The sequence below is a fragment of the Myxocyprinus asiaticus genome, chromosome 48, assembly GCF_019703515.2.
Source record: "Myxocyprinus asiaticus isolate MX2 ecotype Aquarium Trade chromosome 48, UBuf_Myxa_2, whole genome shotgun sequence".
NCBI classification, from domain to species: Eukaryota; Metazoa; Chordata; class Actinopteri; order Cypriniformes; family Catostomidae; genus Myxocyprinus; species Myxocyprinus asiaticus.
Window position 1 is genome coordinate 18,547,171 of NC_059391.1, and position 15,330 is coordinate 18,562,500.

Sequence of the window (15,330 nt, forward strand, 5' to 3'; positions counted from 1 at the left end):
TACTGCGTTTAACGGTACAAGAAACTGTATTATAAGAGATAAGACTGTAAATGTCACATGTGCCCAAAGGTTAGATGCTGCACCATGAAGAAACATTATGTATTAAGATATGAACTTGTTTTCAAAGAATATATCTTGAATATCCCTTGGCAATATGTTTTTATCTTTGCAGACATAAATCTAACCTAAGCAGTTTTGCTTCTCAGAAAACCTTTTAAATCGTTTTAAGGGTGTTTTTATTGAGAAGTTAAATATTTAGTACTGGAAACAAAACGAAAATTATTACAATTCTTTGTGCAGCATTGTCTGATATCATCGGATTACTAAGATTTTATATTTGACTGGTGTTATATAAAAACAGCTGAACGGTAAATGTACTTTTGATAATGTTTTTATTAGACTAGAATGGGGGTTTCATTGCGATGAGGGTCGGAATGAAGTGGAGCAGTCAGCACATTTTATGTGCATTGTTGTACCTGTTTGCAGCTGTACAATACTGTTTCTGATGAGACACGTCTCTCCAATGATCTGTTCGACTACTGAATGTGTCCAGCAGTGCCTGTCTTATAGCTACTGTCCGGTGTTTTTATTATTATTATTATTATTATTATTATTATTATTTTAATTTTTATTATTATTATTATTATTATTATTATTATTATTATTATATTCTAAATGTGAATTAAATGAAAATCAGAGTTTATAATCAGTCTGTTCAATTCATTATTTGTCCAGCTGGAGTCGCTAATTCACACACACCAGTAAAAGTGTGCGTACGCACAGTCAAGAGTGTCCGTACGGTGCACACATATTTACGCCAAGTTTATTTTTTATAAATCACGATAGGTTCGTGGAAAATTTCTTACGCACATTTCAATGCCCATTTTGTGCGTACGCAACTTTTATACTTCAGGCCCCAGGACTGTGGCAGAACGCAGGTGTCTCGAGACGCTTAGTTCTTTTAAACTCGACACCAGAGAGTATTTAGCAGAGACGGGTCAATTCTATTAAAATGAATGGGAGAAATTGGAACGCCCAACGGTCAACGGATGTAGAAAGGAAGTCCCGCCTTACAGGTAAAAGAGCCAGTCACCTGTCAATCATCTATATCAACTATGCATGCGCATTAGCTATACAAGCCGGAAAAATTACGTCTTTTTAGCGTAATCTGATGTAAAGAAGCACAATTTATGACACAGGTGTTGTCAGATTTTACTGCTGATTTGAAATATGTTCTTTGATCATAATCTTGGCCAGCCTTTTTGGAGATTATGGTCTTTCCCCATTCAAGTAGATACGAGCTGCACTTGTATGCCGCTTGTTTACATAGAAAAATAGCTGCACAGGAGCCTTCCCAAAATGACCGATGAGTGAACAGACTTGCTAAAATAACTTTGCTTGACACAGCGTCTGAAAAACGCGAAGCTCCTGCGTGAGACGAAGAAAAAGCAGGGAGACACAGCGCAACAGTTTATTATTATTATTATTATTATTTACCTGTTAATGTGCGCCCCTTGTTTTGAGCAAAAACCTAAAAGGACATATTCAAAATATATTGGCTGCAGTTCATCCCTACATTGTATTGCAGGCATAATTTTCGTTTCTTAAGATCACATTTATTGTGAAGTGATCAGCTATTTTTTTTTTTTCATAAATATTTATATGAAATAATATATGACACTGACTTTGTTGATGCATAGAAACATAATGGAGGGAAGCCACACGTCTGATAATGTTCTATTTCAAATTTGAGAATCATAACTTCAAAACACTTAGTTATATTAATCATTTTTCAAGACTATGTCTTGTGATTCTGGCCACAAATAGCATTAGCCGTTTGCATTCACGCCTAAATACAGAATAAATACATTATAAAATGTAACATGCAACAAAAAATATCTTGTCCATATATTTTATCAATCATAATCGAGTTGTTAAAGCAGTGTTTTAATGATCTCATGTGGATTCCATTCATATAATGAGGCAGAAAGCAGATTATTGGCAGGTGAAGATGATAGCAGGTGTACAGCTCTTCTGCAATTACAGCTACAGAGCTGTCAATAATCATGTACAAATAAAATTTGAAATCATCTGTTTATTTACAATAAGTCTCAGCAGTCAACTGATTCGTTTTATGCTTGATACATAATTTATCCTACTATGGTATGGGATGGGGAAGTCCCTGTCACGTGGGCACTTCCACTGAGGTATGCATGATGTCATAACTTCCTCTTTATCTTGACCATATTTGGACAGAGAAATTAACTTATGCACCTTCTAGTTTCATTGAGGTTTGGAAATCAACTTATGAAAGAATTACAGCATGTCAGCAGATCATATCACATAATTTAGTGGAAAATGGACATAAATAATAATTCTTTATGAAGTAAATATGAGCATATATAATAATTTCCATTATTGTGCACACTGTTAGACTAAATGTTCTATTGGATGATGTTCACTGAAGCCTGCTATTGACAACTCAAAGGGAGATTACATCACTGAATAGGTTTGTGCATTTTTATAACCGTTTCATATTCTTAACTCTCGCTTTGATATTTTGATATGTTGACATAAATTAAGAAATTACTCAGGCAGTAACATTTCTATTGTGAAACATTGGCTAAATATCAAAGTGAAGTAGTAGACCTTTCTTATGATGTATAGTTTCACAATTAAATAAGAATTGAATGTTAATAACATACAGTTAATGCAAACAATACCGATCGTAAGATTGCCGGTGAAGTAAACATTTAAAAAGTACAAATAGGCTTTAAAAAAATGAATATGTTATAGAAACAAAGAAACTGAGCAGCAGCAGGAAGAAATATAGCTGCAAGCAGCAATGACGGCCCCAAGAACAACTGGTCCATTTCCACCTGGTGTCTTTCGGAAAACAATGCAAGGTGGACACATGCATTTGACATTATTCTAAACAATTTTGAAGCAATTAGAGTAAGTATCAGAGGACTATTGTAAAGTCTGTTGTAAGAGCCACACTTCCTGCTGCCCGGTGGTGGCATTTCCCATTTTTCGCCATTTAATGCCTCACCATGGCAACACCGTTTGATATATCAAAATCTGTTCGCAATTTAGCATCTTCAATGTCTTGGCATAATGTTGTCTAAATGCGGTGACAGTCTCATGAATTCCCTAAGAGGGGTATTTCAAAGTTCAGAGACTGCAGTATTCAAAAAAATCCAAAATGTTGGGCAGACCTAATGACTATAATTATGAAAGTTGTCTGGCTTGATGAGAACTATATATGTACCAATTTTGATGACTGTAGGTGAAAATTAATCTAAATCACACAATGCACACAGAAGATATAAGACACTTCCTGTTTCCCATTTTTCACCATAAATGTATTGCTTCACCACGGCAACATCATTCAAAATATAAAAAAATCTGTTAGCAATTTAGCATCTACAATGTCTTGGCATGATGTTGCACAAATTTGGTGTTAGTCACCTGAATCCCCTAGGAGGAGTATTTAAAAGTTCAGAGCCTGCGATTTTCAGAAAATCCAAAATGGTTGACTTCCTTTTGGGTGAGCTAATGACTGTAAGTATGAAAGTTGTTCAGCATGATGAGAACAATATACGTACCAAGTTTGGTGACTCTATGTGAAAATGGGGGTGCTACAGAGTCCCTGTTACATGCCCATTTTAAAGGGGCTGCTACAGAGCCCCCCCTACACACCCATGTATAAACTTTTGCCCAGTCCTAATGGCCGACAACTCTAATGTGTGTGCAAAATTGAATGACATTTCAAACATGCCAAGTGCCTCAAAAACACCCAAATATAGTAAGAAAGGAATAATTACAATTAATGCATTGCCATGGCAACAGTATTTAAGATATCAAATATTCCTTTACAATTTTACATCAGCAGTGTCTTGACATTATTCTAAAGAATTTTGAAGCAATTCATGTAAACACAAGAGAGCTATTTCAAAGTCTGTTAAAAGTGCCATACTTCCTGCTGTCAGTTGGTGGTGCTATGACCATGACCCATAATATCAATGTGATCAGCACCCATTACCAAAGATACAGCTGAATTTTCATCAAAATTACACAATGCACACAAAAGATATAAGGCACTTCCTGTTTCCCATTTTTCAGCATAAATTTATTGCTTCACCATGGCGACACAGTTCAATATATCAAATATCCATTCTCAAATTAGCATCTACAATGTCTTGGCATAATATTGCCTAAGTTTGATGCCAGTCACATGAATCCCTAGGAGTATTCAAAAGTTCAGGGCCTGCGATTTTCCAAAAATGCACATTCAGTCCAGAATAGACAACTTCCTGTTAGGTGAAGCTAATGACTGTAATTTTGAAAGTTGTCCGGCTTGATGAGAACAATTATGTAGCAAGTCTGGTGACCGTAGAAGAAACTGACCCCACCACTTTTGTCATAAGGTGGCGCTACAGAGCTCCCAGCCACGCCCATGTGTTAACATTTGCCCAGGCCTAATGGCCGACAGCTCTGATGTGTGTGCAAAATATCATGAAAATTCAAGCATGTCAAGTACCTCAAAAACATGTGAATATACATAAAAAGGAATAATGGCATTTAATGCGTTGCCATGGCAACACTGATTAAGATATCAAGAATCCCTTCAGAATTTTAAATCTGCACTGTCTTGACATTATTCTAAAAATATTTGAAGCAATTCAGGTAAACATAAGAGATATTTCAAAGTCTGTTAAAAGTGCCACACTTCCTTCCGCCAGTCGGTGGTGCTACAACCGTGACCCACAATAGCCACATCAATGTGATCAGCCCGCAAGGTCAAAAATTTGGCTCAATTTAATGTAAATAACATGATGCACATAGAAGATATGAGACACTTCCTTTTTCCCATTCTTTATTGAAATGTTACTTTATCATGTCACCATGGCAACACCGTTCAATATATCAAAAATCTGTTTGCAATTTAGCATAGTCAATGTCTTGGCATGATGTCGCCAACATTTGGTACCTGTAACATGAAATCCCAAGGAGGAGTATTTCAAATTCCAGAGCATGCATTTTTCAAACAATCCAAAATGGCTGACTTCCTGTTGGGCGGAGCTTATGACTGTCAGCATGAAAGTTGTCCGGCTTGATGAGATCTATATGTGTACAAAGTTTGGTGACAGTAGCTCAAAAGGGATGTGCTACAAAGCCCCCCGAACATGCCCATCTTCTAGGTGGCTACAGAGCACCCCTGCATGCCCCCCCCCCCCCCCCAACTTTGCCAAATATTAATGGCCGACAACTCTGATATGTGTGCAAACTTTCAAGAGTTTTCACGCATGTTAAGTACCCCAAAAGTACAGAAAACCTTGAAAAGAAGAACAAAAGAATAATAGGGTCTCCGCACTTTCAGTGCTTGGGCCCTAATATTAAATATTAAACACAAGTAAAGACATAAAAAAATTTTTAAATAATTGAAGGGCGCTTTTGTTACGCATACATTTTTAACGATTTATAATACACCACCAACTCATTTTGGAATTGCAAGAAAATTGGATGGTTTTAATTAACCTGCACTTATGTATATATTTTGCACAAATCACAATAGTAGGCTATTGACAACAAATTCAACTCTGTGGTTCCCTATAGAAAAAACATATTTTTTGATGTGTAGTCCAATCAGGTACTGTATATTTCAGTAATATCCAATCATGAAGATCATCCCAAAGGTTTTTGGAAAAGATACAGTCAGACGTCCATCTCACGTACGGACGCAAAAACTTGTTCGGTGTGAACGGCCGCTTACAAGTTCCATGGCATGTTTGTTAAGTAAAATCTTTATGGATGAAAACTTATCCATGACTACTGAAATATCATGAACACTGTATAATATAAACTTGGTTTGAAAAATGAAAATTGTATTCATATTTATTATAAAAACCAACCTACCTGGCTAACACAGGCCCTCTGGCTTATTGCTTCAATAAACATATGATCTATATGAGATATTGCTAAGCTTTTAAAGTGTTGTGTTTTTGCCAATTACATTTTTAACCTCTTTTCTGAAGGCCAGTGTGCTGCCACTTTAATAGTTCAGCCATCAGACTCAATTGGGAGCCAAAAATTTCTTTCCTGTCTTTTTTTCCCCCTTTAGCAAGTTGCCTAATAAACCACGTTCCAGAGACAGCAGGAGTAACTTGCCTGATCCCCCCAAAAACTATGCTGAAATTTGCACTACTCTCCCTTTGTATGGGCTTTGTGGTAGGGAGCTCAATTCACAGAAGTGGACATGTGGACATCACCGACACGCATGTGATACAGGGACAGACCACTTTAAATGAGATGTTCAGGGAGGTGGAAAAGCTGATGGAGGACACGCAGCAGAAACTAGAGGAGGCTGTGCACCAGGTACGACAGGATGAAAAGCCAAAGTGCTACACATAGTTTAAAGATTGGCCAACTTTGCGCAATCGTCCTTTACGCACGAGAATTAAACACAATATTTGGGGATATCTAATAGAAAAACTTTAATTATAAAATATATTTTTCACAGTTTAGCAAAATAATTGCTTATTCATGCAAAATTAAAGCTATTTGATAAATATACACAATCAGATGGACAATGAGTCTTCAAAGTCATTGCAACATGGACGCAACTTCCCTGCCAATTTTTACAATGAAACTTCAAGGGAGATTAAGCTTGGCAACAGGACCTTCCAACTAACAGAGAGGATCGACAAGGTATTTCTGTTTTGTTTTTTCTTTATCTGATTTAGTTTAGCTTTTTCTATGAACTGTATTGCCATGCACAGAATTGAATGTGTTCATAAATGCCTTTTATATGTATATATATACACACACACACACACACACAAAGAGAGAGAGAGAGCGCGAGTGAGTACCTATTGTATGACTGTAGTTACAAAAATGTATTTACACATGGGATGCTATATACTGTATGGAATATGGAATGACTGATATATTATATATGGAATGATTTATATACTGTATTATGTCCCTTAAAGTTCATGAAGACCAGATCTGAGGTCACCTGCCACATAAGAAAGCATTTTAATGGATCATCAGAGTAATTGCTGTTCCAGCACTGACTGTTTCCTTATCTGTGACTAAACACCTGGTTGTACTCTATAGGAAACAGACAATAAGACTGGGAAAACACATTTTTCCAGAACTGTCCATCAGAGCACTGGGTGGTGGAACGAAGTAGATCATGTAAGTCTGTATCTCATCTACTGTATATCTCACCTATTAAGTAAATTCATTTAAATTGTATTCAATTGCCCAAAAAGTGGTCTGGTAAACCTTTTATTCAAGGCATTTAAAGTTTCAGTGTGCATTCTTGTAAGTCACTCTGGGCAGTGCTATAAAGCCAACAGTGAGTTTTGTCGACACCTCGGAAACCTGAGGAAAGTAAAGTTTATTTATTAAAATCGACATGGATTTTCCACTTCACCAATCCTCAGACTAGGACCCGCTGTTTGCTTGGGAAACATATGGCACATCAAGCCTTGTTGCATTGCCTCATTAAGGAAACCTTTCTAAACATGGAGAATTGTTGTAAACCATTTAATAAATGTCATGAGGGACAGATGTTCCAAATCTGTCCTTTTAAAGCTCATTGTTGTCAAGAGTTAAGCGGATTCCCATGTTTTTAGTCAAAACAGAAGTCTTGTTGCCAAGGGCATAGATTTGCCTTGAACATAGGGGGGGGGGGGGGTTGCAGTGTGATTAGACACACTCAATTTTCTTGAATAATAACATTCAGTCTAATAGCTGATAACTTTATTGATTCAGTTAAATTATATCAGCTACTATTATAACAGTCCCAGAGCAATTACATTAGATAAACTGTATGCATATGTGATAAATATAATGTGCTTATGCATTGCCACATGCTATAAATATTTTAACGATTACAGTGTCTTTAGAGACTCAGTATATGGTAAAATTAGAACAGCTGGAAAAAATGCATGGAAAGTGGTACACTGGAATTTGTGGTCAAGAGTTAATGCCTGCATTGATGTTGCCATGAGGCAACTCTTAGTGACTTATAACAGTTTAGCAGAGAATGGCAAATCTTAACTCATAGTTAAGGGATAATGTATAGTCAGCCAGACATTATCGCAGAATAATCTGTCAAACAGTCCAATGGGGTGGTCAGGATGCCAATTCAGAGCTTGTATACATTATCCCATTTATTTACAGCTACTTATCAAATAAATAAATGGACATGAAATATTAATTTGAGTGGTTGTTATATTTGGGTGGACCTATCAGAATTAAATATTCCAGAATGCCAAGTGATATAGCGCTACAATGCCCGCCCACTTTTTCTGCCGTCTTGGTTCCGGAAGTATTGTTCCTATTAATGTTTTCCACAGGGATTTCAATAAATACTTCATAAAAGAGATGTAAGCCATGAACTAAACCAACCAGCCTTCAAAGTGAATCACAACATTACAAACTTTGATTTGAAGCAAAAAAAAAAATTGAAAACCAGACAAAAAGACAAGGGTACGAGACTGGGTACTTAACGTTTTTCACAAGTGAATGAACTACAATTCCATGAAGCATAGCGAATGACATAATTTAATTCAAAACAATGGAAAGATGCAAAATGTTTCAAAATATACAAACAGTGGGGGCCTGCATAGCTCAGCAAGTAAAGACGCTGATTACCACCCCTGGAGTCACAAGTTTGAATCCCAGGGCGTGCTGAGTGACTCCAGCCAGGTCTCCTAAGCAACCAAATTGGCCCGGTTGCTAGGGAGGGTAGAGTCACATGGGGTAACCTCCTTGCGGTCGCTATAACGTATGGTTCTCGCTCTCTTGGGGCACGTGGTGAGTTGTGTGTGGGTGCCGCAGAGAATAGCTTGAAGACTCCACATGCACTACGTCTCCGCAGTAACGCGCTCAACAAGCCACGTGATAAGATGCACAGACTGACGTCTCAGACATGGAGACAACTGAGATTCATCCTCCACCACCAAAAAAGTCACTACACCACCACAAGGACTTGAGGAAGTGTATAAAAAATATATTTTAAGTTTATTGCAAAATATTAAGATATATACAAATCTATAAGTTATTTGACCGTGTAGAGAGACAAACTTGATTGAATCATATACAGTGTGTCATGGGAGTGGACGGTCACTGCAGAACTTTGTGGGCGTACTTTGTTTACTGAGATTCTCTGATTGGTGGATCTTTCTCTGCAGGATCATGGGTAGTTCTTCACCACAAATTTTACTATTAAACTCATTTAAAAAAAATGTTTTTTTTTTTGTTTTTTGTTTTTTATAACTTGGACTGATGGCTTCAACAGAAGTATACAATCGATTAAGGACCTCAGAGCTCATGGTAGGTCTGTTTTTAAAGGTTTATATGTCAGTTCCCCTATGAAAAAAATTAATAGGATTTTAACTTCCAGGACCAGACTGTTATTGTGCCATATGACAATGATTTTACAACTAGGAGAAATTTTGAATACTTTCATTTGTATGCTTTCTACATATTTCCAATTTGTATGCTTGCTGTCAAAACAAAAACGAACTTGGACAAGTTGTTTTTGTCCCGGAACAGTGGAATTTGTTTGACAAGAAGTGCTGGAGTGTTAGAGTGCTAGACTCTAGATGTTGTTAGTTTAGAGGGGGAGGGTATGGCTTTGATCTTGGCTGCTAAGTGGTAGGTCGCTATGCTGAGCACTATCTTCTTGCACCTCAAGCTATGTGTAAATGTGGAATTAATTATAAAACAGCCAATGAGTTCATTATTGTTGATTTACAGTACAAAATTGTGGTGTCTATACCAAAATAAGACTGTTTAAAAAAATGTGATTAACTTATTTTAGGAAGCTAAGCAGTTGCAAATCGTCCAGAATCCAGACAAGAAAATTTTGTTTTCTGGTAAATGGTAGGTGGGTCTTTCTTTTGCAGAGTCCCCAACTGGATTTCTGTCTGGGAGGCGAAACACCTCTTTGGAATTTCCTGACGGCAAATCTGAAACTAAAACACACACCCTATTACAGTAGTTTAGTGATAATGCTGTAGTTTGCAGAGAGAAAGCAAAATAAATAAATACAAGTACTATCTGTCACTATAAGGAAACTAAAGGCATCATGTGGGAATTTGCCACCCATATTAAACTGATTTATGCCAGTCCACCAGGGTTTATTCATATGAATGGTGGGATGTTTGCTCAACTGTAAATGTAATAACAGTCTCTCTCTCTCTCTATATATACTGTACAGTATATAATGTCTGTGTTTTATGCTTGTTCATGCAGGAGTGCATGATTGATGAGGATTGTGGGGACAGCAGCTACTGCCTGTATGAGATTGCCACCTCCAGATGTATGCACTGCCAGACAGCTAATATGGTGTGTACTTTTTAAAGTCCATTTTCAGTGAGATAAAAAAGAAAGTAATAGTTAAATATGTAACTCAACCACCTTTAAAGGGGTCATGACATGAGGAATCAAATTTGTCTTGATGTTTTAACATATAATAGTTCATTGTACTATAAAAACATACTGTAAGTTTCAGAACTCAAAACTTCCACCTCACTGCAAAAAGAGCATTTGTTGAAACCAAGCTGTCAAAACAACTTGTTCTCTATTTCTTCCACGTTGTGATGTGACACTGTGGTAGACATTTGCATCTGACCACCTCCATAACAACACATTAATGCCTACTTTAACTTTTTACTTCTGTAGCCCCGCGAATAGCATTGAGATGTCAGTTCAGTCAAGAGCAGAGAGCCAGTCATAACAGTGGCCATTTACTGTCATGTCTTAAAAGAGAAGCAGCACCAAAAATTTGAGTTTCTGACAGAGGGTCTGAATGAGGGTAGAAAATGATCATGTTTTACAAATATATGACTGTTTTTTGTGCAAAAATATTTACCAATAATCTAAGTGTACATTAAGGAATATATTGAAATAATAAAAAAGATATGTCATGACCCCTTTAAGCAAAAAATAAGCAAACAAATCTGCTTGTGCTGGAAGCAAATGTATTTGTATATTCCAAAAAAGAAACATTTTTGGAAGTGTAAGCATAATTTATGAAAGCAATTTTTAGAGACTAATAGTATATTATATAAGAAAATATGTCTAATTTTAGAGGTTATCAGTTTTAGTCAGGAAACAAAACTAGAATTACATTTCTTGAAGGAAATACTAGTATTTGCAACTGTTTTTCTGGTGGCTGTGAACAAGAATTACCACAGTACATCACCATTTTTGCAGTGTAAAGGTGCTGTCGGTGGTTAAACAGATGAAAGAAAGAAATGTTCAGTTGCAATTCAGTATGCAAATAATGCTCTGATGCTATCGCTGTCAGTTACATTTTGAATGCAGAACATTCTAACAGTGCAAGTCAATGGGGAAACCGTAAACCAGAGGTTGTTTACCAAATTGTATTTTTTATTATTATTGGGATTTTCGTTGAACAATAAACTGCATTTTTATTTATTTATTTATTTTTTAATTTTATTTTTTTTGGACTCTTGTAGTAATTATTTGCAGAAAATTGTGTAGAAGAAAATAAAAAGAGGAATTGCAATAGACTTGTATTGGTTGTAAATATTTTATTAGATCAAGATTTTTTGTTTGCGTAGTTCACATTTTGTTTATCTTTTTCAAGAATATTTTTTTCTTGCTAATTTCCTGTTCTGTTACTTATATTAAAAGCAATGCACAAAGGATGAGGAGTGTTGCGGCGATCAGCTGTGTGTGTGGGGTGTTTGTACTCAGAACAGAACTAAAGGACAGTCCGGAACAATCTGCCAATTCCAGAGTGACTGCAGTCCTAAACACTGCTGTGCCTTCCACAAAGGTAGGAATTTACATGGAAAAAGTTAAATTAGTATAAAAGTTCAAGAAAGTTAGAAAGAAAGAAAAAACTTAAAACTTTGCCACAGTATAGTATGATACACAACAAGTATGTGGACACCGAAACAGTGCCAGGTATGTAGACACAGAGATGATAAACACCTAATTTGTGTATTAAAATGATAGTTCACCCAATAAAAATATTTGTCATAATTTCCATGGAACACAAAAGGAGATGCCTCAGTCACCATTCACTTTCAGTGTAGAAAAAAAAAAAAACTTCAATGAAAGTGAATGGTGACTGAGGCTATCATTCTGCCTCCTTTTGGGTTCCTGGGGGAGAAAGAATGTCATATGGATTTAAAACAACATGAGGGTGGGTAAATGGGTGAACTAAGGAGATTGTTCTTCCTTTGGTGCTGTAACAACTTCTACTTTTCTGGGAAGGCTTTCCACTAAATGTTGGAACATGGCTGCTAGGATTTGCTCCCATTCAGACACGAGTTTCAGTGAGGTCAGGAACTTTTGAGCAATGGGGTCTGGCTCGCAGTCGGCATTCCAATTAATTTCAAAAGCGGGGTTTAGGCTGAGTTTTGTGCTAGAATATTGAGTTCTTCCACACCAGACTCAGTAAACCTTTTCTTTACGGACCTAGCTTTGTGAGGAGCTACACAGAAAGTCACTGAGCTCTTTAGTTTTGCCTTATTGTACTGTAAATGCTAGTCTGTAAGGGAATTGCATGGCTGTGTGCTTGATTTTATGGTCATGTTTGAAATGGGTATAGCTGCAATAGCTAATTAGAAGACTTTTAAACTTTTGGCCATGGAGAGTATATAGTGTAAGTTATCCATAATGGGCAGTGGTTTACATGGGAACACATCTGGAAAAATATCCAGTTCCACAGAGTGCAGGGGCCTCATAGTTTGAAGATTTCCCCTGAAATTACTAAATTGTTTCCTTGAGTTTGGAATCTTACTCCTCTTAATAATGTTATTCCTGGGCCAAAAACACTCTCAAGTTCACTTATTCGTCATTCCGTTGCCAGATTTTCATGATTCAGGCATGCGATATGCACCAACAACATTTACGCGGTTTTGACCCAACCACAGACACTACTAAATGTCCTAGTTTGGAGTCCATCTAATCTTTTTCCTCCTCCTCTCTGGTATCTGCTATACCCCTCTTCTTATCTGTGCATTTTCAGTTTCTCAGTTTTAAGGCTTTATTGGCATGGGAAATATTTGTCATTTACATTTGTATTGCCAAAGCGTTTGCAGCTGAACTGCATATAAACAAAGTAAATTAAAGGTGCTGTTATCTATTTGATTTCTCTATTACCTGTCAAAAATCAATGAAATAAGTATTATTTAATATCACACTTGTCTTTGTAACAGCTCTAGTCTCTGTAAACATTCAGAGAAAAATTTGGATGTGGGCCGCAGTCAGATTCTTTTAGCCAAACCTAAGAATTTGAGGGCTTTCTGGCTGTCAGTCATTCTGCGAGTTCACAAAGAAGTCTATAGTATGGGCAGCAGGAAGCTGAGAGCATCAGTTTGCTGTGTAAGAGCGCAATTTTGCTACCGTTTCATTTACTTACCTGAGACATTGAGATGTTCTTCTGCTTCACCTCTGATAACAGCAATCTCAAAGCATCTCTGTGTGCATGCATGTCTTTGGAGGATGGAGCTCTGGAAAGATGGGGCATGTGTCTAATGTTTTTGTAAATCGTGGTTAAAGGTGCTATATGTAATATTTTTACTGTACTAAATCATAAAATGACCATAATATGTCATTAGAGAATTAGGAAACATGCTAAGTTAAATTACGATCTGATAACAATGCTACAGCCAGTATATTCAACTTTGAAGTTTCCATACCGGGCCGGAATTTCTGTTTATGTTTTGGCCTGTGTGATCCCGCCCACTGTCCACTCACCAATAGTATTTCCACACCGCCGAGTTGCCAGATTTGAACAAGTTTGCTGGCATATAATTTGCAAACAATAAAAACATTGCAAACGTATACATTAGCTAATCAACTTACAGTGTAAAGCTCGTCGCTTGACATTTTCAGTTTCACTCGTTCCTGTTGCGTGTCCTCATTCTGGCAACCCGCATGAGCTTCGAGTCTGGGGCGGGGCAGACAACTCTCCAATATTTTGAATTTGGACTGCAGTACCCATTTCAAACGCTTGTTGTCAATCTTACAAATAGCACCTTTAAGTCTGGTGGAAGTTCCACATTAACGCTAACATGGCCTACGGCACCTTTTAAGAAAAAAACGACCACATTTACTGTGAGAATGATAAAGAAAGATTAAAACTCTTATTCTTTAAAGTCAAAGTGTTATAATGTTATAATAAAGCCATAAAGAGACTAACAAAAATAACAAGGAAGAGCAAAATCAAGACAGATCACTCTCTCTGATTTATCTCGCCATCTCTAGCCCTTCTCTTCCCCGTGTGCCGCCCTAAGCCACAGGAACGGCAGGGCTGTCGTGATCACCCTAACCAGCTCATGGAGCTGTTACTGTGGGATGAGGAAGGCCCTCTGGAGAACTGCCCTTGTGCTGCAGGTCTGCATTGCCAGCCTCTCGGGTGAGCGAGCACGTTCATACCAACCTCAGTCCTTGCATGCGTCTTTGCTAGTGTTTTGCACAAGGCTGACCTGTTTTGGGCCAAAATAATTTGCCTGATATGACTGTAATCTAGCCAGCCAATCAGATTGGAGCCAAGACTTTTGAACCCCAATGTATATTAGAAGAAATGTATTAGAAGAGATTATATTTCCAGGGAACAAAAAAGATGAGACATTTATATTCAAATAAATAAATAATGTAACAATTGCTTTGTTTTATATTGCAGGAAAGAATCAGTGTGTGTGGATAAGAGGAACTCATCTGGTGAAGGCATCTTGGACTGATCTACTAGCCCACACGGAATCTGTGGCCAAAATAACTTCTGCAGAATTGGAACTATAACCATCATGCACAAAGTACATCTCTGCAACTTGCATGTTTGCTTTTTAAATATATTCACCTGTTTTGATGATGCCTTCAGCTTCTATGAGTGTAGTATGCCTACGTTACTAAAATAAACAATAGTAGTATTGTTTATTTTATATATTTAAATCCATTCTGTAGATTTTCCCCACACAATCAGCTGAGAAAATGTGCATTCTATCTGAGCCTGTTGTAATGCCTGTATCTACGGAAAGCTCTGCACTCTACTAGCATGAAGTGCCTTCTTTCTTCTAATTTAATGGGATGTGCTCTTATTTGTGATTGTAAGTTTTTTTTTAACATTTTTTGTTCATGTAATATTTCTTTAGATTATGACAATGTTGACCATGCTGGACATTTTAAGCATTCTTAATAAATATGGTCTTTGTACAAAATTAGTATCCGCTGGTACTATTAACATTACAACATAGCATAAGCATTAAAAAATTAATATGTATTATTCATGTCTGAACAGCAGGTGGCAGTGTTAGACTGCATTATATATAT

The 15,330-nt window shown here is 36.9% G+C and overlaps 1 protein-coding gene across 1 annotated transcript; it reads left to right on the forward strand.

Moving 5' to 3' along the window:
• Positions 1-848: 848 nt before the first annotated feature.
• Positions 849-15,208, forward strand: LOC127437175 (dickkopf-related protein 3-like). Its single transcript, XM_051691926.1, has 8 exons — positions 849-1,076; positions 6,125-6,378; positions 6,586-6,711; positions 7,123-7,203; positions 10,276-10,368; positions 11,683-11,827; positions 14,269-14,419; positions 14,687-15,208. The coding sequence occupies exons 1-8, from the start codon at positions 1,013-1,015 to the stop codon at positions 14,742-14,744; spliced, it is 972 nt and encodes a 323-aa protein (XP_051547886.1). The 5' UTR covers positions 849-1,012; the 3' UTR covers positions 14,745-15,208.
• The last annotated feature ends 122 nt before the right edge of the window (positions 15,209-15,330 follow it).